At 56.5% G+C, this 21,096-nt stretch overlaps 8 protein-coding genes and 1 non-coding gene across 9 annotated transcripts; 4 read left to right on the top strand and 5 right to left on the bottom strand.

The window, feature by feature from the left end:
• Positions 1-4,135: 4,135 nt before the first annotated feature.
• Positions 4,136-5,420, top strand: GGS23DRAFT_179330 (carbonic anhydrase). Its single transcript, XM_051511625.1, has 2 exons — positions 4,136-4,760; positions 4,816-5,420. The coding sequence occupies exons 1-2, from the start codon at positions 4,322-4,324 to the stop codon at positions 5,298-5,300; spliced, it is 924 nt and encodes a 307-aa protein (XP_051376189.1). The 5' UTR covers positions 4,136-4,321; the 3' UTR covers positions 5,301-5,420.
• Positions 5,421-6,522: 1,102 nt separating this feature from the next.
• GGS23DRAFT_602558 (ubiquitin-protein ligase molybdopterin-converting factor) lies at positions 6,523-8,347 on the top strand (the record flags this gene model as incomplete). Its single annotated transcript, XM_051519342.1, has 3 exons — positions 6,523-6,720; positions 6,883-7,768; positions 7,878-8,347. The coding sequence occupies 3 exons, from the start codon at positions 6,523-6,525 to the stop codon at positions 8,345-8,347; spliced, it is 1,554 nt and encodes a 517-aa protein (XP_051376188.1).
• A 273-nt stretch (positions 8,348-8,620) lies between these two features.
• GGS23DRAFT_612595 (uncharacterized protein) lies at positions 8,621-10,048 on the bottom strand. The gene is made up of 2 exons (XM_051520498.1): positions 9,702-10,048; positions 8,621-9,537 (listed from the first exon to the last, which is right to left on the bottom strand). Exons 1-2 carry the CDS (start codon positions 9,897-9,899, stop codon positions 8,746-8,748), a joined length of 990 nt encoding a protein of 329 aa, XP_051376187.1. The 5' UTR covers positions 9,900-10,048; the 3' UTR covers positions 8,621-8,745.
• A 451-nt stretch (positions 10,049-10,499) lies between these two features.
• On the bottom strand, positions 10,500-12,391 carry GGS23DRAFT_179307 (PUA-like domain-containing protein). The gene has a single exon (XM_051511624.1). It carries the CDS (start codon positions 12,292-12,294, stop codon positions 11,179-11,181), a length of 1,116 nt encoding a protein of 371 aa, XP_051376186.1. The 5' UTR covers positions 12,295-12,391; the 3' UTR covers positions 10,500-11,178.
• Positions 10,512-10,583, top strand: GGS23DRAFT_t15. The gene has a single exon. It is a non-coding gene; the product is annotated as a tRNA-Glu (tRNA).
• Positions 12,392-12,623: 232 nt separating the features above from the next.
• GGS23DRAFT_548539 (homoserine O-acetyltransferase) lies at positions 12,624-14,776 on the bottom strand. The gene is made up of 2 exons (XM_051515152.1): positions 14,641-14,776; positions 12,624-14,577 (listed from the first exon to the last, which is right to left on the bottom strand). Exon 2 carries the CDS (start codon positions 14,378-14,380, stop codon positions 12,779-12,781), a length of 1,602 nt encoding a protein of 533 aa, XP_051376185.1. The 5' UTR covers positions 14,381-14,577; positions 14,641-14,776; the 3' UTR covers positions 12,624-12,778.
• Positions 14,777-15,112: 336 nt separating this feature from the next.
• On the top strand, positions 15,113-16,577 carry GGS23DRAFT_548537 (uncharacterized protein). The gene is made up of 3 exons (XM_051515151.1): positions 15,113-15,551; positions 15,627-15,894; positions 15,959-16,577. Exons 1-3 carry the CDS (start codon positions 15,258-15,260, stop codon positions 16,366-16,368), a joined length of 972 nt encoding a protein of 323 aa, XP_051376184.1. The 5' UTR covers positions 15,113-15,257; the 3' UTR covers positions 16,369-16,577.
• Positions 16,578-17,189: 612 nt separating this feature from the next.
• Positions 17,190-18,358, bottom strand: GGS23DRAFT_179280 (uncharacterized protein). The gene has a single exon (XM_051511623.1). It carries the CDS (start codon positions 18,262-18,264, stop codon positions 17,407-17,409), a length of 858 nt encoding a protein of 285 aa, XP_051376183.1. The 5' UTR covers positions 18,265-18,358; the 3' UTR covers positions 17,190-17,406.
• Positions 18,359-18,924: 566 nt separating this feature from the next.
• GGS23DRAFT_592784 (heterokaryon incompatibility protein-domain-containing protein) lies at positions 18,925-21,036 on the bottom strand (the record flags this gene model as incomplete). Its single annotated transcript, XM_051517934.1, has 1 exon — positions 18,925-21,036. One exon carries the CDS (start codon positions 21,034-21,036, stop codon positions 18,925-18,927), a length of 2,112 nt encoding a protein of 703 aa, XP_051376182.1.
• Positions 21,037-21,096: the final 60 nt, after the last annotated feature.

Here is a 21,096-nt window from a genome sequence, read left to right as displayed (position 1 = left end):
TTTCCCGTTTGGCTAGAACAAGCTTTCTCAGGTTGTGTAAGATTTTCTTCATACTTGGGTGGGAGAATCGGAGCTTATCTTCCTAGTGATTTTCCTTAATGAGGAGGGCTCGCGAGAAAGCTGATCGGATCGCCCATGCTCTCGGGTAGTTCCAGAAGCGAGGTTTCAGGGACAAGGGACGAGGTTTTGTTTGTTTCCAAGTCTACGAACACCACTTGGCGTCGGCGGCGATGGATATCACGATGCTGTCTGTGTTGGTGGCAGTGCTCCTTGTTCCCGTGTGTTATTGTGTGCGTCAACGAATCTTCGGATACGGAATGATCGCGGTATTACTGGTCGCTAGTGCAACTTGTATCAGAGTGTCTCGATATCGAGCGGGTTTCCTACAAATGTGTCCTTTTTGTTTTCTCTGAACTTTGCTGGCCGTCCATATGCACGTATCTACTTCCTAGCCCGGACTAGTTTCCGGATAAAGCGAGTGCTCGTAGTCTGCGGACTCCCCGATGAGTAGTGGCTTTCTTTGTTGAGACGCACATTCTCCATATCAACTAGTTCACCACCACTCAGAGGATTGTCAATTAGCTTGCAGGCGGAGTATACCTATCATGTATTGATTAATTCCTGCGCTAAGGACGGATGGCCTGCAAATAAGAATATCGCGATACCAACTTGCGCTTGAACTATTGTTGCCTATCATCCTACCGATGGCGTAGTTTCTATCTATGTCTAGTCAGAGGAAGAGGGATGGCGTAAGACTGCCGTCGTAGGCTAAGCCAATACCCTCTGGTGTTAGACGAAGACGCAATCCTGGGTCTGAGTGGGAAGATGAAGGTTACCGCCGCTGTAAGTTAGGGAATGCGTTGGATTCTCCATGTCTGCCTCTATCTCTCTCCTGCATCGTGGGATAGGGGCGGCGGGATACGACGCAAACCCATATTAGTCGACGAAACGAAGGGGTCAAGAAGCCAATTTGTGACTTCCGTCGCCGGCGACCAACTCCGAAGTCGACTAGCGCAGAGCGGATCGCTGTTTTGGTTTCCCCGAACTTCACGATACCTACGTGTGTATGTACGCATGTATAGGCATCTTTGTATAGGCATCTGTGTATACGTATAGTAGGGCCGGGCTCTCCCCTGACGCCAAGGCAAGTAAGACGCCTTGGCTGAAGAGGGCAGCGTCAAAGGAGCGAGATCAGAGCTTAGACGCCTGTCTCTAATTCGCGCAACGGGGCGAGTGGAGAACTAGCGATCCCGTGTTCATGTGGTTCGCATTTCCTAGGTTCGCCTTTGCGCCAACCGCGCAGAGAGAGGGAATGAGACAGACAGTATGCGGAACAATGGCTACGCCTACACGAATCTGCATGCGCAAGTATATATATCTGGCTTATATGTGTGTATATACTATTCAATATTTGACAGTCTGTCGTTTTAAGTAGTGTAAACGCAATCTTCTAGCTATCTCCGCTCACATAAATACGGACATACATGTGTGTGTGTGGAAGCGGAGTGTGGTGTAAGTAGTAGTGTTGTGTTGATTTGTTCCACGCACGCGCATGGCAGCGGTTTCAAGTGGGATCTCGTGGGTGAGCTTCTTATCTGATAGCCGCTTTCTGAGTCGTAATACGAATTGGTAAGAGAAAAAAGAAAAAGAAAAGAAAGAAAGAAAACCAGGATGTCGACGATCGGAGATTTAAAGGGGAATAGGTCGCGTTGCTAAGCCCGTGTGTGCTTGATGCTGGTGAAGATCTCGCCAATAAGTCTTGGGGTCTTGGAAAATTGCTTGTTGGGCTGCTTCGATCAGGGTTCTCTCTTCTTAGCGCATCGCTGTGAAAGCACGGGCAATCCGTCTCGTTGCTCTCTTCTCTTAAAAATAGATAGAACGAACTGGTGCAGATGCTTAGCAGTAGGTTGCTATGCAAAATGACAATGCTGACGCCGATCTTGGAGATCCTGGGCGAGCGACAGGAGTGATTGGGCTGATAGCGATAGCGATCCGTTTGATTGCCGGGACTTCAAACGCGTTACCGTGACGGGAGAAAGAAAAATAAGGAAGAAATAACGATAGGGAGAGAGGTGTATGCGTACGGATGGTATGGATGGATGCGGTTACTTGCTACCGTGGGCGAGGTAGGTTCATACCTGGCACCCAACGGAACCTGGTGAGAAACGAATAATAGGTGCTAATAATATTACACGTGTGCGTCCGCCGTGATCGAGGTTGGCCTAGAATCCGACGGGTCCGCCTCAACTTCCTCTTAGTGTGTCCGGGGAAAAGGGGCTACGTACGCCTACATTGCCTCCCTACTCATACATTCATCTTCATCCTTCACGGCTGCCGACTTACTACTGTTACATACGTGCATATCCACCCACATGTACGCAGTAGTTCTACGTGGGTATTCATAATGCTATGTAGTACATGCCACGCAGCACATCAACTATCTACGACGACAAGGCCCGGGGTGTTGAGCATCTTGGCGCGAGTCGCGTGCACACACTTTTCTTCTCTTCTTCCTCTCGCCCCCCGTCCCTCCCCAGCGCTTCGGCCCTGCTGACGGCTGCAGGGGACCTTGGGGGAAACACGACAGTGCGGCGATTCGGCGCGACAGTAAGTACATGTCGTCCAGACGGGCCTGCGGTACATGGCTATACGCCTACTGTGTCATGACTGTCTGGGGCTCTCGGTAGCTCATCTCGCGGGTGGTATTTGATAGCTCCACCATCCTGTCCAGCCGACCAACCAACAACCCCTGCCCGATATGCCAAGGCCATCAAGCCTTTCAAAAGGGGTAGGCTGGTCGGGTAGGCCCGCTCGAAAGGGGATTGAATGGCCCAGCAACCTGAGCGACAGCGTCGGTCTGTGTCTGTGTTTGGCTATCTCCCGGCTGCTCTACGTAGTAGCGCGTAGTGCACACCTGCACCGTACGTAGTAGGATATGTGTGGGTGGTAACCTGCGCGACGGTGGTATTCTTCGCATGCTATCATGATCATCATGATGATCCAAGGCCTCGCCCCCAGCAAGAATGGCAAATAATTCATGATCTCGCTCGTAATGTTTCCCAGCCTCGTCTTGACGGGAGAAAAGGAAAAAGCAACGAAAATGCGTACCTAGGATTTCACGACAGCTCGCCCCAAGCACCATGAACACGCGGGTAAGATAAATACATGGGTATACCTACCCCTTTTCAGCGCCACCGAGACAGCGCTGTGCGCCGTGGTCGCACTACGTACATAGTAGGCCTCTTCCTCTTTCTCTTCCCCCTTCGGGCATCCTCGTCGTCGGCGTGAGGCAGTTTCTATCGAGATTGTGTGCCAACCCAGGGATCCTTAGCGTGTGCGTTTTATAACAAGTAAGTTTTGCCGCGTGGGATTCTTTCGTTTGCATCTCTTCCGGATGCGTCAGCGACGAGACCGAGGTTCACCATCAGGATTGACGCCCACAGATCCTACCGCACAGCGGTACAGCGACCGGTGGGGGCCAGCGTCTTGAGAGGAATCCGGTACCTCTTGTGCGCGCGTACGCCGGGGCGCATTGATATTCTGGACCGAAACATCAGCCAAGACAAGTTGGGAACCAATCATCATTTCCTCTTCTCCGTCGTGGGTCTCTACTCGACCCTGTCTCTCCGTGTCTTGCGTGAGATGTGTCGGTAGTAAAACCGCCCCAACGCTCCGTTGGCGTCTTGGCTGGTTTGGCCTCTCGATGGGGCATCGCTCAGCGCGCAGCGATCCCTTCTCAGGTCGGGATTACACGCAGGACCTAATCTCGACTTGTAAGGGGGGGGAGGGGCCGGATATCGACGATATTCTCACTTCCTGGCCACGAGAGCCAAAGCTTTTCCCCCCTTGCCCGCCCTAGCCTCCACGGGGTAGGTATCTTGAGAGCGCCCGGACCTGGGAAATGAGATATTTCTGGCAACGAAGCCTGGGTGCCCAAACCGGCTGCCATCTTTGCCCTCTGTCGCTTGCTGAAGTTGCAGTGCCAACATCGCCCACCCCTTTGAGGCTGAAGTTTCGGCCAAGAGAAGCTACGTAACCCTAGTCAGAGGAACTGTGTAGCCAATTAATATATAATATCGGTAGTCTCGTCATCGTCCATGCGGTACAGGCGGGAACCAGTCTTTCGGAGCTTTCGGTCTAATTTTTCTTCTTTCTCATCTCACAGCATACACTCGCCGCGCTCCTGGGAGCCCGAGTCTTTTAAAGCATTTGCTGCCTTTGAGCTTTTTTTTTTTATCCCCACAATCCTTTCCTTTCCTTGGCTCGAGATACCTATCTGTTTTTTTCCCCTTCGTTCTAGCGGTTGCTGTATTTTGTCAACATGTCTTCTTTCTTCTCTCGCATCTTCCTGCTCGCCGCGTCTGTGACGCCGGCACTAGCCTTCTGCGGCGCCCACACCCACCTCGACCGAAGAGCGGAGGGTGAAGCGGTACCGGTTTCCACTTTTGGCTACACGGGCACGACGGGGCCGGTCCTATGGAGTCAATTAGACACTGCGAATGCCCTGTGCTCGACGGGTACCGCACAGTCGCCTATCAACATGGTCGAAGGGCAGTTCACGCTCATCCCGGCGTCCGACACGCAGCTGACCCTCCCCGACGTCCCGGAGGGCGCCACCTTTGAGAATCTCGGATCGACGGTTGAGGTTGTCATGAAGGGGAAGGGTGGTACATTCGTCCTCGAGGGCAAGACGTTCGAACTGGAGCAGTTCCACTTCCACCATCCCAGCGAGCACCTCAACGAGGGCGTGAGCCTGCCGAGTGAGTCCAGGCCCTGATCCCCCGCAGCGGTCTTCAACTAACAAATATATAATAGTGGAAATGCACATGGTATTCAGTGGAGAAGGAGGCGAGATCGGTGTCATCGGCGTTTATGTCGACCTCATCGACGTTCCCGTCACGCTTCAGCTACAAATCCTATCCCGAAGGGCGCCGTCGACCCTACTCGAGACCATCTTCTCCTCCATCGGCGAGATCGCAACGCCTGGCACGGAGACGACGACTAAGCCCTTGATCATGTCGGAACTAACCGACCTTCTGAATGCGGGAAGCTTCCAGAGGTACACCGGTTCCCTCACCACCCCGCCGTGCTCCGAAGGGGTCGCCTGGTCGGTGTCGACCCAGAAGATCGCGTTGTCTAGGACCACCTACCAGGCCGTGCGCGATGTCGTCGGATTCAACGCCCGCTACCCTCAAAACGCACTCGGCCAGCAGAACCTTCTGTCGCTCAGCACGGGCACAGCCGCCGAAGTCAGGTTACCCACCAATGCCACGTCGGTTCACGGACGACGACGGTTTTAAAGAGGAGTTCGATATGCTTCGATAAGAGATGGGCCAGAATGAGAAATTCCGGGTCGAGCGTGGCTTATTCCGGCCGGAAGAACCCGATCTATTCGGGGGACAGTCCAGAAAGAATACGCATACGTACGCTGGGATCACTCCGGATATACCCCTTTCCCGCGCCCGGCTCTCGTTGACAAAAAGTCCCCCCTTCCTGTTCAGCGCCGCTGATTCTGAGGCAATACACGTGCAGATAATAATGAGAAGGATATAACGAGACGAGAAATGAAGCATGCCAGTCATCTTCAGCTGTATTCGAGGAAGGGAGTGAAGTGCGACAACTTGGGTATGGATATTCGAGGATTCTTATTAGAGAATAATTACGTGCCCCCTCCTTTTCGTAGACCGCTCGCAAAGTAATAAAACTCCCTCTTGGAGGAGAGGCTCTCGGCACGCGAATGAAGATGACCGTGAAGAGGAGGGGAGAGGGGTGGGGCGAGGGTGAGAAGGGGAGAGAGGACGAGAGGGCCAGCGTGAGATAATGGGTGCGCGATGTCGAGTTAAGCTCAACCCAAGACTCACAAGACTCTGGTGGCTGTCGGCGCATCTTGGGCTGCGGGCTTCTAGTGCTTGGGTGCGGGAGCATCGCGGACCTTGGCGAGGTCTTGGACCTGTCAAGTTGTGCATGGTGGCGGCAGCCTATATAGTGTCCAATCATGTAAAATACTGTACAATACTGTATGCCTGATGGTAGTGATATAACCACTTAGCTGAGTCAGCGGTGAAGTTTCCCAATTGCATATCCAGTGTCAACACACCGTCCTTAGCAACGGCTGCCACTTTATCAGTGTTTCTGCTGTTATCGGGCGTTTTCACGCCGAGGCCGTCTCGGTGAGCATCCAACCATTTCTTCACCTGCATTTTCACTTTGGCGCTCCGAGAAATTTCGTCACTTCGGTCAGGTCGAATAAGGAGGGAGAAAAAGAAAATAAAAATAAAACGAACCCCCATACACACAACACATTGGCATATACCTATTGAGTAGAGAAAATATTCCCCTTCTACCTACAGGCGGGAAACGACCGAACCCCTGCCCGAACCCCGCCGACTGATTCGTCGCGGCCCGTCCTATCGTATATATTCTCTTTCTGGAAATGTAGCGATGCGCTAGCATCGACGAGACGCCAGATCCTCTCTATTTGTCACCTACGATATACCTACCTAAATTATTCACCTACGCAAGATGGCTGCGTCGGCATCGTTCCTCGAACGAGCCGTGTCCAACTCCCAGGTCCAGCTCGCCGCCACCGCCATTGCCTCCGGCGCCGTCGTCGCCGGCCTCATTCTGGGGTCCCAGCGCCTGCAGAGAGAAGAGCGCCTCCACCGACTTAAGGATTCGATACCGTCGCTGCTCGACGAGAGCGATGAAGCCTTGCGAAGGGTGGGTGACCCCGCCATAGCTAACTAGCTGATCTACATCTACACCTGTACCCGTGATGCGTAGAATGCGCCCCCCTCCTTACCCCTCTACTACTACCCCCACCACCTCTAGGTATCCGGTAGCAGCTCGCCCCTTATCTTTCCGCTGACCAGCGCAAGGTAGCTCAGCAGCTTCGACGCCAGCGCTAGCGCAGCGGCCGAGGCCGACCGGGAGGATGCGCGGAACGAGCTGCTGGCGCGGCGGGCGCGGGCCGGCGACTACGACGAGGAGCTGATCCTCGAGCAGCTCGCGCGGAACCGCGTCTTCCTCACGCCGGCGGGGCTTGACCGGCTGCGCGCCGCCTTCGTGGTCGTCGTCGGCTGCGGCGGCGTCGGCTCGCACTGCGCCGCCGCCCTCGCCCGGTCCGGCGTGTCCCGCCTCCGCCTCGTCGACTTCGACCAGGTCAGCCTGAGCTCGCTCAACCGCCACGCCGTCGCCACCCTCGCCGACGTCGGCACCCCCAAGGTCCGCTGCCTCGAGCGCCGCCTCGCCGCCGTCGCCCCCTGGGTCCGCTTCGACCTCCGCCAAGAGAAGTTCTGGGACGAGGCCGCCGGCCAGCTGCTCGCGCCCTGGGAGGGCGAGCAGCGCCCCCCCGACTTCGTCGTCGACGCCATCGACAATATCGACACCAAGGTCGCCCTGCTAAAATACTGCCACGATCACCACCTGCCCGTCATCTCGTCCATGGGCGCCGGGTGCAAGAGCGATCCGACCCGTATCATTGTCGGCGACATCGGGACGAGCACCGACGACGGCCTGTCGAGATCCACTCGGCGACGCCTGAAGCTGCTGGGCATCACTAAGGGGATCCCGACCGTGTACTCGACGGAGAAAACCGGCGAGGGCAAGGCTGAGCTGCTGCCGCTCCCGGAAGACGAGTTTCAGAAAGGTCAGGTCGGCGACCTTGGCGTCCTGCCCGACTTCCGCGTGCGCATATTGCCAGTTCTGGGCACTATGCCGGCAGTGTTCGGGTACACGGCGGCGAACCACATCATACTATCCATCACAGGTAGGCGCCCAGTTCGGCTGGGAACGCCCCGTACCCTCCCCCCTTGGGACCACATCTTTCGATGCCGTAGCTAACCCTGCTTTCTCTGTTCCCCCTTCCCTCCATCTAGGATATCCGCACGACTACGTGCCGGCCAAGGGCCGCGAGAAGATGTACGAGGGACTGCTGGCTGCGGTGCAGGGCAGCGAGGAGCGGCTGGTGCGGCATGCGACGGGCGGGGACCCGGCAGTGACGCTGGGGCTCAAGATCCCGCTCACGGCGGCGGACACGGCCTTCCTAGTGGAGGAGGTCTTCAAGGGCCGCAGCGCCGTCACGGCGCTCCCGACGCGCCTGACGCTCCTGCGGTGGCGCCGGCCGGCGAGCTCCATTCTCGTGCGCGTCGGCGAGGGCGCCCACGAGCAGAAGTCGACGAGCCTCCGCCTCGCCGACCTCGTCTGCCTGACCAAGGAGGAAGCCGTCCGCCACGACCAGGAGGTGCTGCGCGGCGACAAGACGCCCGAGGACCTGTACGACGAGGCGACGGTGAAGAAGGTTGAAGCGCTGCTGAGGGACTCGGCGAGGTACGAGAAGTATAGGTGACGATGGCGGTGGATGGGTTATCCCTGCCATCTCCGTATTTACACTTCCAGCCTAAAGCGGCTTCGGCTTTCCCATTTTCTTCCTCTGAGATACTTTCTCTTTTTCTCTTTTTCGCTCCCAGGGAGAAGCCCCGAGAGCGCAAACGCATACATACGTACCTACATACCTAGCACGCAACGGCAAACCGTAGATGAAGAATTCCGATCCGGCGTAGTCCACCTTTTCAGCTCCACTAACGCTCGCCCGTCCATCCCTCATCGCCATTGAAATGCTAAAGTAACTAGGTCGACGGGTGGCATCCGAATCTTTCTTTTCGATTTCGCCAGCCGCCAACCTTACTCCCTCACATCCTCACCTGCCTGACTAACCTGCCTGCCCACTTCCGCGACCCGCGGCCCTCACACCCTCCCCTCGCGGCGCAGCCCCTCCCACAGCGCCAGCGCGGCGAGGCACTTGGCGTCGCGGGCGCCCTCGCGCCAGAGGTCCCGCAGGGGCACGAGCCGCAGCGTGATGCGTTCGCCCTCGTCGCGGCGGCCGGTCAGGCGGCCGGCCCACTCGCGCAGCTGGGCGCGGGGGACGCGGCGCTCGTGGGCGTAGATGGCGACGTACTCGTCGCAGGCGCCGGGGGAGGGGTAGACGGCGGGGGGGAGGCGCTCGTGCTCGTGCTCGTGCTCGGGCGCGGACCCGTCGTCGTCGTCGTCGTCGTCGGCGGCGGTGGCGGCGGCGAGCGCCATGTCGGTCAGGCAGCGCAGGTCGGCGGCGGGGATGGCGAGGCCGAGCTCCTCGCGCATCTCGCGGGCGGCGGCGCCGGCGAGCTCGCCGCTGCCGCTGCCGCCGCCGTCCAGCATGCCGGCGGGCAGCTCGGCGAAGGCGAGGCAGCCGGCGGCGACGCGCGGCTGCACCGTGAGCACGGCGTAGCGCTCGTCGCCGCCGTCGTCGGGCGCCAGCACCACGAGCACCGCGACGCTCGGCCCGCGCAGCAGCACGCCGCCCGCCAGCGCCTCGCCCGCGCCGTTCGCCACGTCCGCCGCCAGCTTGACGAAGCCGAGCCGCCGCGCCCCGCCCCGCCCGCCGAACCAGTCGTAGCTCTGCACCGCGATCCCGCGCAGCGCGTACGGGTCCGCCGCGAAGGGGTGCCCGGCCGCCGCGCGCTGCCGCGACAGCGAGCGCGTCAGCGTCCGGAGCCAGTCCTAAGCCCCCGCGCGCCAGATTAGCGGGGCGCGTCGGCGGGTTGGTTGCGGGGAGCTGGGGGCGAGGAGCCCCCCCCCGTAAGGGAAAGCGGAGGGAGGGTGGGAGTAGGGGATGAGAGCTGGGAGGGGAGGGGAGGGGAGGGGATAAGGGCGGCTGCACTCACATTGAAGGGTGCGAAGGCCAGCAGCTCCGCTTCCGAGAGGCCGTCGGGCAGCGTGACGGGGACGGCTGGCGACTTGAGGGTGAAGGTGGTGATGGGCGCGGCGTGGCCACATAGACTGCCCCGGACGGACCTCGATGTGGGATAGCGACGGTGGTGTGGGGGGAGTAGGTGTTCTGCGAGGTGGAATGCGCGCCTCATTTCACCGCCTCCGATCTGATTAACATCCCTATTTGATAAGACTAGTAGCTAACGTGATCTGAGGCCATTTGCGGACGGGATCTAAGGGACTCGAGAGAGGGCACAGGTGCAGGATTGAGGATGTAGGTAGGTAGGTGCGCGGATGCGAACGAGTCGACAATCGGTGCTGAAGACAGGCCTACATGGCGAATGCACACCACTGCACAGGCCCCTAAGGGTTCTGTAAGCTAGGTACCGGACAGGTACCTATTCGTCTGTCTTAGCGAGTGGAGTGACTGCCATAAAGCCAGCGCCTTCAATGAGGCGGATCAGAAGAGAAGTCAGGTACGTGAGAAGCTGCCTATTCCTCATCCAGATGCTCCTACCTCCGCAACAAAACCCCAATATCTATACCAGTCTAGAGTATGTCCCTGGTTCTATCCTGTGTCCACAACTACATTTGCAGACCATGCCTCTGACCTCATGAGTTGATCCTGTCCGACAGGATATGAGATGATGACGTGCACACGGTCCCGCCGCAATATTGCCGGGTTTTTACCGAGATGGGCTCGCACACAGCTGCTATATACATGGATCAAAATACCTCAACTGTGCTATAATCATAACTCGCAATCCGGTATAGTGTAACGGCTAACATACCTCGTTTTCACCGAGGAGCTCGGGGTTCGATTCCCCGTACCGGAGTTGGATTCTTCTTTTGTGCTTTTGCTCTAACCACAAAACGTCGTAGCCTTTTTATTCAGGCGATTGCTGTACCTAGCTACTTATTCCACCTTGCTGCAAATTTCCCAGTCTTCCGGTTCCATCAGGTATGAGTGTTATTATTTTTATTTGAGGGCTAAAGGTATGTTCTTATACATCTTTTTTGGGGGGGTGGGGGAAGGGGGCTGTCTGTGTGTAATACGGAAAGGCAGATTGCACCTATGCCGCTACAAATCATAGCCGACTTAATAGCTGGCACCGAGACTCCATGGATCTACCTACCTAGCGCAACGTTATCATAGAATGCACCCTAGTAGACATCCATTACCGCCCTAGTAACAGACGTTCATTCTTATGCCCAGGTTGACGAGGTGACACGTTATCAGACTCAGGGTCGTTTCCGCGCTTTGTGCCTCAGCTATAAGAGGGATGGGTGATCAGATGCTGCTGTCTCGAGAAACCTGCGGGTATCTGAGGCACAGGAAAAGCGAGTCGCAAAAAGAACCAAAAAAAAAAAAACCGACGGCGGCCGCTGCAAGCGACTGTGCTCTTAGCACTCGCAATGGTAAATTCTTCCTCAATAACCGAGCTGAATCTGGGCCAGCTCGACCCTCTGCTGCTTCGTAGGCGAGATACGTTTCAGCGTATCCAGGGATGCTTGGCCGGGTTCTCGTTGAAGTACGAATTGTTCGTAGAGGCCGCCGTTAGTATTCGTACGCACTCGGAGCGCGACAACTCGGTATAGCCCGTCATACCGCAGGCCGCAGTCCGGCAGCCACGGGTTTTTCTTGGATGACTGCGGGCCGCCGGACCGCAGAACGCGCACCGGGTTTCCTGTGGCTAGCGACGCTTTCAGAGCCTTGGTTCCCGAACTGGAAGGCGCCGGCCGTGTTGGGTCTGTATTGCTGTGGCTGTTCGACCCTGAGTAGTAGAGCGTGTCGCCCCTGTCGTCGTCGAGATCGTCGTAGTTGTCGGAGACTACGATCGAATGGGCGCCCGTATTCATGCTACCCGAGATGCCGCCCATCCGCGCGCCGTGGGCGCCTCGGTGAAGCGCGACTAGCTGATTGGCAAACCAGGTGCCGGGGGCTATGCCGTTGTGGCCGAAGACCTTGGCGGGTCTCTTGGGGATTTCGGGGTTGAGCCGATACGTCTTTCTCCCGCTGGCACCTCGAACAATCATGATTCCGTTCATGATCCCTCGCCTTCCGTAGATGGGGTGGCCCTGCGGCGGCAGTTGGGCCTCCGTTATGGAGGCATCTTCAGTAGCCGCCGCGGTAGCTGAGACTGGGCTCAGAAGCTCCTGATCTTCGGCGACGACGTCTTCGTCGATAACAACAGCGTCTTCGCCCCAATTCTCGCTCTCCCACCTCTCGCGCAACGCCAGGGCGCGTTTTTTCATATCCTCGGGGTAATGAAAGGCGGGATCGTCAAGCATGTGTTTGAGCATGGTGTCCGGCTTGGTCTTGGCTTTGATCTCCGGGGTCATCTCAACCGTATCTAGCCATTGCAGGTGCAGCCTTCCTTCCTTAAGGAGAGCGGCGATATGGGGGCCATCCTCTGGTTGGGGGACCCGGCCTAGCCTCTTGCTCTTCACTCCCAGGAGGACGATATTCCTCGCCTGCGTGGTCATGTGCTGAAGCTGTTGCTGCTTACTGCCGCCGACAGCAAACACCTCGATTGTTGCCGCCATATTCGCGCGGGCGTCTTCTTACCGATGCCGGCCGGCGCTGAGTAGATTGTCTGTATTGAGGCGGGAGATAGGGACCGGACCGTGTATCTGTGCCAGGGAGGAGGGAGAAAGTCGGGTTGGAAGTTGGAAGCAAGAAAGGTAAACGGTCACAATTAGGAAAGGATGCACAACTAGGAAGGCATTGATAGATGAAATGCGGTGGGGTGTGCCTACTCCCCTTGGTTGTTTGATGGAGGTAATAAAGATAGATGTTACTGGTGGCGATTGTGAAGCAACAGCTAGTAGGTGGACCAGACACGTTACGACGCGACTCAAACGATCGCGTTTATGGGCCTGCCTAGACGCGGGGACCAGGCGGGTAGAATTTAATGGCTTATACCGTGTATGTACGTAGTAGTAGTAATCCTACCTCCATATAAGAGGAAGAAGAAGAAAAAAAAGCAAATGGGACGCGCTGGGAATGACAGAGAAGGTAGGCTTATATTTATCTTAGAAAGTTCTTGATACTGCCTCCGACATTCTTCAGGTCGAGCAAGAAGGTGTCGTGACCAAAAAGACTTTGTTCCTCGCTCAGCTCAACATGCGTCACGTTTCTGTTACCGGTCAGCCGTATTGCGCTGGCAACTTCTCGCTGCTGCCAAGCAGGAAATAATATATCGCTCGCCACACCCATCACCAGTGTTGGCGTATCTCGTAGCGGTGACAGCCCTTCGATGAGGTCCTGAGGCGGCCGGGAATCAGCCGGTGCAGAAGGGTTAGGTTTGTGCGGGTTAGCGCCGTCCGCGTCTTCCTCCGGTTGTTCAGAATACGGCAGGTCCGGCAACGTGAGGCTACAATACGGATCGCTGATGGTCGCTGACGCGGATCCGGATCGAATGACTTTCTCCCGCTCGGCTCGCCGCTGCCCGACGACCAACTGATTGGCCCGGCCCAGGTCAAATAGGTCCATCGCTTTGCTGACGTACAGGAGGCTGTTGGGGTCGTAAGTCAGACAAAACTTCTCGCCCGCATGGTCCAAGTATGTTTCGATCAGGAAGTCCGGGCATAGTGCGGGCGGTTTCGTCGGATCTGCTCGTCTGCGACCGAAGCGCTGCTCCCACTCCGGTCCGGATCGGTATGTTACAGTGGCAATCTCCCTCGCCAGTTTCATCCCAGCGTGTGGTGGGACCCGACCATAGTAGAAGCCCCGATTCCAGTTGGGGTCCATCATGAGAACTTGTCGCTGGGTATGGCGCATTGCGATGCTGTAGGGGTGACTCCGTGCGCAGCCGCTGATGGATACTATCCTGCCCGCCCTCGCAGGGAAGAGCACTCCGGCCGCTAGGGACTGCATGCCTCCCATGCTGGACCCGACACTTGCGTGCAGCGCGTCGATGCCTAGATGATCCAGGAGCCGGAACTGGGCCCTTACCATGTCCTCCATCGTAAGAATCGGGAAGCGCGTGGCATACCTTTGGCCGTCGGCCGGGTCAATGCTGCTTGGCCCGGTCGACCCAAAGCAGCCCCCGATGACATTCGTGCAGATTATGAAGTATTTATCGGTGTCTAGACAACCCCCCGGGCCAATAAACTTCTCCCACCACCCGGGTTGTGGGTTGCTCTCGGTCGAGTGGGCATGCGAGGAGGCAGAGAGGCCGGTATATAGCAGAATCGCGTTGGACTTGTCGGGGTTGATCTCACCCCACGTTTCGTATGCGACATGGAATTCGGGTAGTACGCCGCCCCAATCGAGCAGCAGAGGGTCGCGGCAGTGGAAGACTTGGGTGGCGCCGGTGGTATATGTCGGTTCAGGGCCGGTCGATAGCGACTTGGCCTTCAGACTTGCCGAACGGGTTTCTATCGCATCGAGGCAAGGGAATGCCATGGCAGGGTTGGAGGCTTCGCCCTGGCCGATACTGGCGGGGCGGGAAGGTTGCGAATGTAGGAGCCGTGCGCCATGTTGCGACAGGGCGATAGCTTCACGAGCTGGTAATGGTATTGGAGGGCGAGTTCGGGGTGAAGGAGCCTGAAACGCGATACTGCAGGCGGTACGAGGGGGTACAGAGAGGCGTCGGAAGGCCGTAGTGTCGCGAATCAGGGTCTTCATAATGAGTGAATATTTGGTCGGTTGAAAAGCCTGAATTCACGATGGACAACCAGGGCGATTTCAATGCTCCGTAATTGCCTTATTTCACCACAGTGGGCATATTTACTTCAGGGTAGGTACTGTCTCCACTATAACCACAGCGGCTGAGCAGAGTAACTACCTGATTACCTAAGGTAATCTATCTGCAGATTTAGACTCTTGGTCTGGTCAGGTACGTCTGCATCGAGCAGAAACGCACATATACGATATATCATACGTACATAGAAGCGTTTTAGTATTGATGGTTGCCACCGCTATGCACTTAATGATATTATAGGCTTGTGGATCGTTTTGGCACCTAGGGCATGGCATAGGTATGCAGACTGACATCTTGAATACCTGAGGATGCCGTTTGAGTGTTTTGTAGGTGGAAAAAGAACCGCTTTCTGCGCTTTGCTTACCTACGTAGGTACCTACCTACATTGGTAGGACATGCCAGGTGACTGGGCCCGAATTCGTTAGCTAAGGTCGTCGTCATCCAGCTTGCGTATTAGTCAGGTACCTAAGGTAGTATGCGTCATTGGGAATGAGACGATGACGTATAGAGGTACTTCAGTACCTTCAGTACCACCTCTCTCTACCTTGGCAACAGTACCTGTACGTTCCACTATAGAGGTACGTCTATAGAGACCTCCTAATGCACTGTACGTACCTGTGACCCCGCCACTCCTCCTATATTTAAGCCTGATATCCTGATAGTGGAAGCTGGTACTTGTCGTCAATTGACTACCGGCCACCTTCAACAACGACTCCTACCCAACTATCTCAGTCCTCGCTCATCATCAACAACCGCCCACGTCTAGAAATTGCAAAGTCCACCCCCTTCCGCCCCCCCGCCATGATCAACCCCAACAGATTGAGGAACCCTTTTCGAGGGATTCCCCCCGTTCCACCCGCCGATTCTCCCGCCGAACCAGACTCGCCGCCAATCCCCAACGGCTACGATGCCACCCCAAGAGACGTCCTTGAGGTGAAGAAGATTATGTGCCAGGAGAAACACTTGCCGCCCGAGATCGTAGACATCATTCTCGACCACGCCGAGTATTGGGCCAGTTCAGTCAACGTCGTTGATTACACCGACAACTTGAGAGTGGTCCGTGGTGGGAGACCTGAGTCTGAGAATCAATTATTGGTTCGTCTCGGCTATTCGTATCCTCTAGGTGTTTCTCTTCTTGCTGTTTCTCGTCCGCTGACCACCACCCTCTAGCTTCGCACTGCACCACTGGGGCTCAACAAGTGGCCGCCCCCTACCCAGGAACTACGGGCGGGAGCTGCTCTTAATCAACCGGAGGATGAGTTATCGCAATCTCGGCTCCTAGAATTTGTAGACGGTCCCGTGTCTACGCTAGAGCATCCGTTCCGAAAAGTCGTTTTTCGTATCATCAGCCATGACCAAGGTTTCGGTGGCGATCAATCGTGTCATGGCACCTATCGGCAGTCTTACACCTGGTTTGACGCTGGGTTGGAGCGCCTTGGTGAGTACCGCGACCTTTGTCAGTGTCGAGGCGGCGTGATAGTTACGTACTGACAGCTTGGCAGTCCCATCGAGTCCCGAGACTGAAGGTCGGAATGACGCCAACTCCACGTCGGAATGGGCTATACGTTCTGCCTGGCCTCCTGTAGTTCAGGGTGGAGGGCCGGAATCCGAGGCGCGGTACGAGCATGAGCTTCTTCCTACCCCAGACCATCTGATTCAACGAAATTTGCTAGCCGAGTCTCGCTGGCAACATCACGACGTCGAGTGGTCTTGGAGGGACCAGATTAACCCGGATTCATCGGAAGCAGCGGACGTATTGGAAGGCAACGGACGAGGAACAGCCACAGGCAATGGCGAGTTCGTTAGGAACTTGAGATACGGAGACATGATCACGATATGGGCGCGGGCGAGGTTCCTAGCTTGGGCAAATAGCGTTAAACGGATCGAGGTTCGGGTCTACTGGGCCTTTTGAACTCGGCGGGCATTGAAAGCCGCCAAGTCGCCAGCGCATAGGGAATCCGAGTGTCGATATGAGCCTAAGACGTAGAGAGGGTATCTCCGAGTGCTTTGGCGCTGACACACAAATGGGATGGCGGGGTCAAAGAGTAAGGAAGGCAGGTCGGAAAAGGTGCCGCCGCGAGAGATTTAACTAGCTCCAGAATAATTACGCATCATCATGAACATACCAGGATGCCTAGCGTGCGATGTGTGACTTGTTGTTTTCTTTTCTTCTCGTCTGCAGTTCTGTTTGGTCGCATTGCAAGCGTGGCTCGCCCCTTAGTGATTTGCTGTGTTCAAGGGCGTGCGTCTCCGCGGATTCCGCTGCTATCTACCTGAAATTAATATCGGCATCCAGAGAATCTACAATGCTGGTTTCATCTTCACACTCGCCCACCTACTCGGAAGCGAGTTCTACGAGCGCTGGTCAACGAGCGATAGGGAGAGGCCGGATGTGTGTAGATAGCCCTGCACGAAAGGGCTGGTCATAAGTTAGGTGTCTATTGTATTCAAGACTGAATAGCTTTGAGATGTATGTATAAAATGGACCTCTATTAACTATGGCCCTCTTTACCATGACCTATCCCATTAACCTCCCCGACGCGCAACACCGCGGTGTCAGAAATCAATATTCGGGCTAATCACCCCATTCGAACAAACTAAGCGAGCGGCAGCAGAGTAGGCAAGGCATCCGGCGAATAGCTCTGGAAGCAGGGAGGTGTGCATCGTGATACCGCCCAATGCTCAATGACAGCAGGGCACGGACGGACGGGCTAAACGGGTTAGCGAAAGAGGCCTCCTTCTTGGCCGTACGTGATATCAAAACCTGACGGGAACTATGCAGTCGTGGAACATTCCCCCTTCGCTTGGGGCTAAATGTTTTTTCCCCTCAGAAATAAGAGGCTAACATCTTCCCCGTAACAAGCGAGATCTCGACATTTCCCTTTTTGGCCCAAAGCGGGAGAGTCACCCCTCCGTGTGAGGGCCGACGCTGCCCCGGGCCAACGATCGTTCAGTTCAGGATGCCCGCGGCGCTTGGCGACGGATCCGATATGGATTTTACATGCAGCACTATGTCGCGTATCCGCGTCTGCGCGTGGTGCTGGAAGGCAGGGTGCGTCGCGAGGGCGAGGGCGAGCAAGAGCGAGAGGACGACGATGACGAGGTGCTCGGGCAGCAGGCCGGCGCGGGCGACGCCCCAGCCGGCGGCGGTAGTGGCGTTCTTAGGGGCGAGCGGGCCGACCATCTTCTTCATAGGCTCGATAGCGAAGGTGCGGGCGGCGGCGAGGCCGCGGGGGACGCCGGGCAGGCCGTCCATGCTGTAGGCGTTCTTGTGGGCCCAGTAGCGGTCCATGCTCTCCTTCTCGTTGCCGGCGCGGAACTTCTCGTCCTTGCGGCGGAAGAAGTCGTCGAGCGTCGTCCGCAGCGCGCGGAAGTCGTACAGCGGCACCGAGTACCCGCACGACGTGCCGACCTGGTGGATGTCGACGACGATGACGGACCGCGTCCCCGGCGGCGGCGTGATCGCCTCCCGCGCCACGATAGCGTCGAACTCGGCCGACCCGGCTTCGAGCACGCGCCCGTGGCCCCAGAGCCGCAGTATGCGCGGCGGCCCCTCGAACGCGTTGAACAGGACCGTGATGCGGCCGTTTTCCGGCTCGAGGAGGTGCGAGATAGTCTCGTTGCCTGAGCCCGTCATGTCGAGGTACCAGAACGTCTTCCGGTCGGGGATGCCGAATGGATGGCCCCCCTTCGGCGACACATTGACGTGGCCCTTGGCGGAGAGCGGCGCGGTCGACACCCAGAACACCTTCTGGGCCAGCACCCACTGGATAAGGGATTCGGGGATCGTCTCGAAATATGCACCCATGGCGAAGTGGTCTTGGCTTCGTGATGACTGTATGTATAGTTGAAGTCCTCGTGGGGAGATTCCGTGGTAAGAAGGGGATTTCGAGCACGTTCTTTCTTATCGATGGTGCCCGTTAATACTATCGAGGCCCGTTCCGCCTGGGAAAGTCGAAACCGGAGACTCGCGTGATAAACTAAGGGATGGTCAATCAAGCTATCTGCTCGACTTGACTCGATACAGATAGCAGACGGAGCCCTGTCGTCTCCAAATGCCCATAACAGGAAAGACTAAGCCGGCGGGTGCGGGCACGGAGGTGATTTGATTCCTCCATTACCCTCCCTTGGCGGCACACATCGCTCACTGGGCTTCCCCCTCCTGGTCCCAATCGCCTTTGGCCGATAGATCCTTTCACTTCTCCCATACCGATATCGGAATAACTCGCCTCGTCCCGTGGTGATTCGCCACTCTGCATTGCATGCCTTGTGCCTCCGATGCCCAAGAACAGAAAGGCCGGGTGGTTTTCTTCAAGATAGGTAGGTACAACATCTCTGGTGTTGCTGCAGTTAGGCCTCAATCAAGACTGGGTTGAAGACGCGTGAGCTTCATAACCTGCAAGGTTGCCTCTCCATTTTTAATCACCCTGTAACCCAAGCCCACAGCTGGCTACTGCTGTGCTTTAACTCATACCAGCTCGAAATCCTCGAATGCACTTAGAAACTCGTCGTCCTGCAGTGCGCGCTTCCAGATAGAAGCCATCTTCTCGGGACGCAGCAGTCGGCTTTCCAAAATGTCGGATGTATCCGCATCGAGGGCGCTGCCACTAGACCAGGCCATTTCGCTTCTCCTGAAAGGATCGAAGTGCATCGACGTGTGCTCAAATAAGAGGGGGAATATCCCCCTCCCTATCAATACATGTTGTTCCTGCCCGAGGCGCCTCAGAACGAATGGGCAGGGTGATCCCCGGAATAGGACGATAATGTCATCGTCCACGAACCCTCGAGGTGCTAGGGAGATACCTCGCGGGGCCAGGCCCAGAGTGAGGTTGCCCCGAACAGGTTCCGGGGACTCGATCACCCGGCCTCGGACGGCGAACTTCATCATTTCGAGCATCGCACTCTGAAGAAGGGTCATGAGCCTCTCGCCGGCATTCGTCACGTTCACTCGTGCAACTTTTCCGTCGTGAAGAGGCAAATTGCCGTGCTTGAACTCCTCGTCAAACGTCTCCATGTAATTTCCCCTGACACCTGGGAAGAGGTCGGGGCAATCGAAGTCTCGGCCCCCGAATCTCTCATTAAAGCCCGTTTTGAAACTGTCAGATATCCACGGCATCCAAGCCGTGTCCTCATCCACGCGGGTTTTCAGGATACCGAGAACCACTCCCCGGGCAAACAGGACTCCGCATGCATCTGGAGGCGGAGGAAGCGGTTTCCACTCTATGCCAATCCTCTTCACGTCGACGAAGCCATACCTCCACGAGTTCGTCCTGTTTAAGACGCGATGTTGCGAAATCGCAGGGTCATAGGCCCTCCAATCCGGCACCCATGAGGGGAGATCGGACGAAGGTCGAGACTGGCTTGCAAAGTCGAGTATGCCTAACGATCCCGTGCGGTTAATCTCGTATATGACGACGTCCTGGAATACTTCGGAGACAGAGCGGCCATAGTCGACTGTGAGCGCCGGGCGGTGGATATCCGTGACTCCCTGGGACGTGGGAACTGTCGTAAACCCCAGAATCCCGTAGACGAGATCCCGAGGGTCAGTTACGCCAAAGGAGGATGAAAATACGAGGGCATCTAAAAGCGAGACGGGAGCATTTATCGCACCTTGATTCCGGCTACTGTGAGTGTTGGCATCATATTTGTAATCTGGTTGCACCAACGTCTTGATCGCGTTAGAAGGGGACTTTAGGTAGAGAGCATCTGTGAAGTCAGGAGACGCAGATTCGCTGCGAACCCTAGTAAGGTCCCCGATCCGGGCGACGAAGCTCTTAAGGCGCTCATAATCGACCCAGGATAGTCGTAGGTCACCGAGCTGCATTACCAAATTTCTAGCGGCGAAGACTTCTTGCCTGACCCAGGTCCGCTTGAACAACGGGGGCTCACAGGCGTTAACGAGCAGCTGGGAAAGGGTCCCAAGGCGCTGTATACAGACCTCGCTGTGCTTTTTAATATCATCTGAAGCATTCGCAAGGACTGTAGAGAGAACGGCACTTTTCTGCTGGTTCCAACCAGAATTCCAAGCTATAACGCTCTGGGCCTTTTTGTAGATCGAGAACATCCGAGACACCTGCACAGACTTTTCTCTCACGTCGAACTGATTGATGCAGAGTGCGTCGACCCACAGGTATCGCTCCGTGTTAGTCAGGCGCAGGTGTCGTAGGGCGCAGCCGAGGTTCTCGGTAACGAAGAATTGGATGCCGTTTATTTGAACCGGGTGCGAGAATACCGGGGCGCCCCATATGTACGATAACGCGTCATAGGGAGCTTCTCTAGCAGTGTCCTCTTCGACGATCCCTAGGCCCTCGTGGACGATGACATCGGCTATCAGGAGGGCGCATAAGACCGGGCTATCCAGTCGAAGCGCTGGGTCGATACGAAGAATGCGTGTCTGCCAGGGCTTGATGGTCTGGTACAGCTTCGCGGCGGCTGCCCTTTGGACCTTGTCGTCGACAGACGGTATACTGTCCTGGCGGCTCGAGAAAGCAGTGGTATCGGCCACATCTGGCAGCAGGAGGTTTCTCACCCAACAAGACTCGGAGCATCCTTTCGCTTTCCACGCTTGTTCCCGAGCCATCGAATCACTTGCCTACTTTGCTCATTGAAGATTAGTTAGCTTCAGAGCCCCGGGCACGAG

The sequence above is a fragment of the Durotheca rogersii genome, assembly GCF_024521655.1.
Source record: "Durotheca rogersii strain YMJ 92031201 chromosome Unknown GGS23scaffold_2, whole genome shotgun sequence".
NCBI lineage: Eukaryota > Fungi > Ascomycota > Sordariomycetes > Xylariales > Xylariaceae > Durotheca > Durotheca rogersii.
Note: the sequence above shows the minus strand (reverse complement) of the source record. Positions and strands in the feature narration are given on the sequence as shown.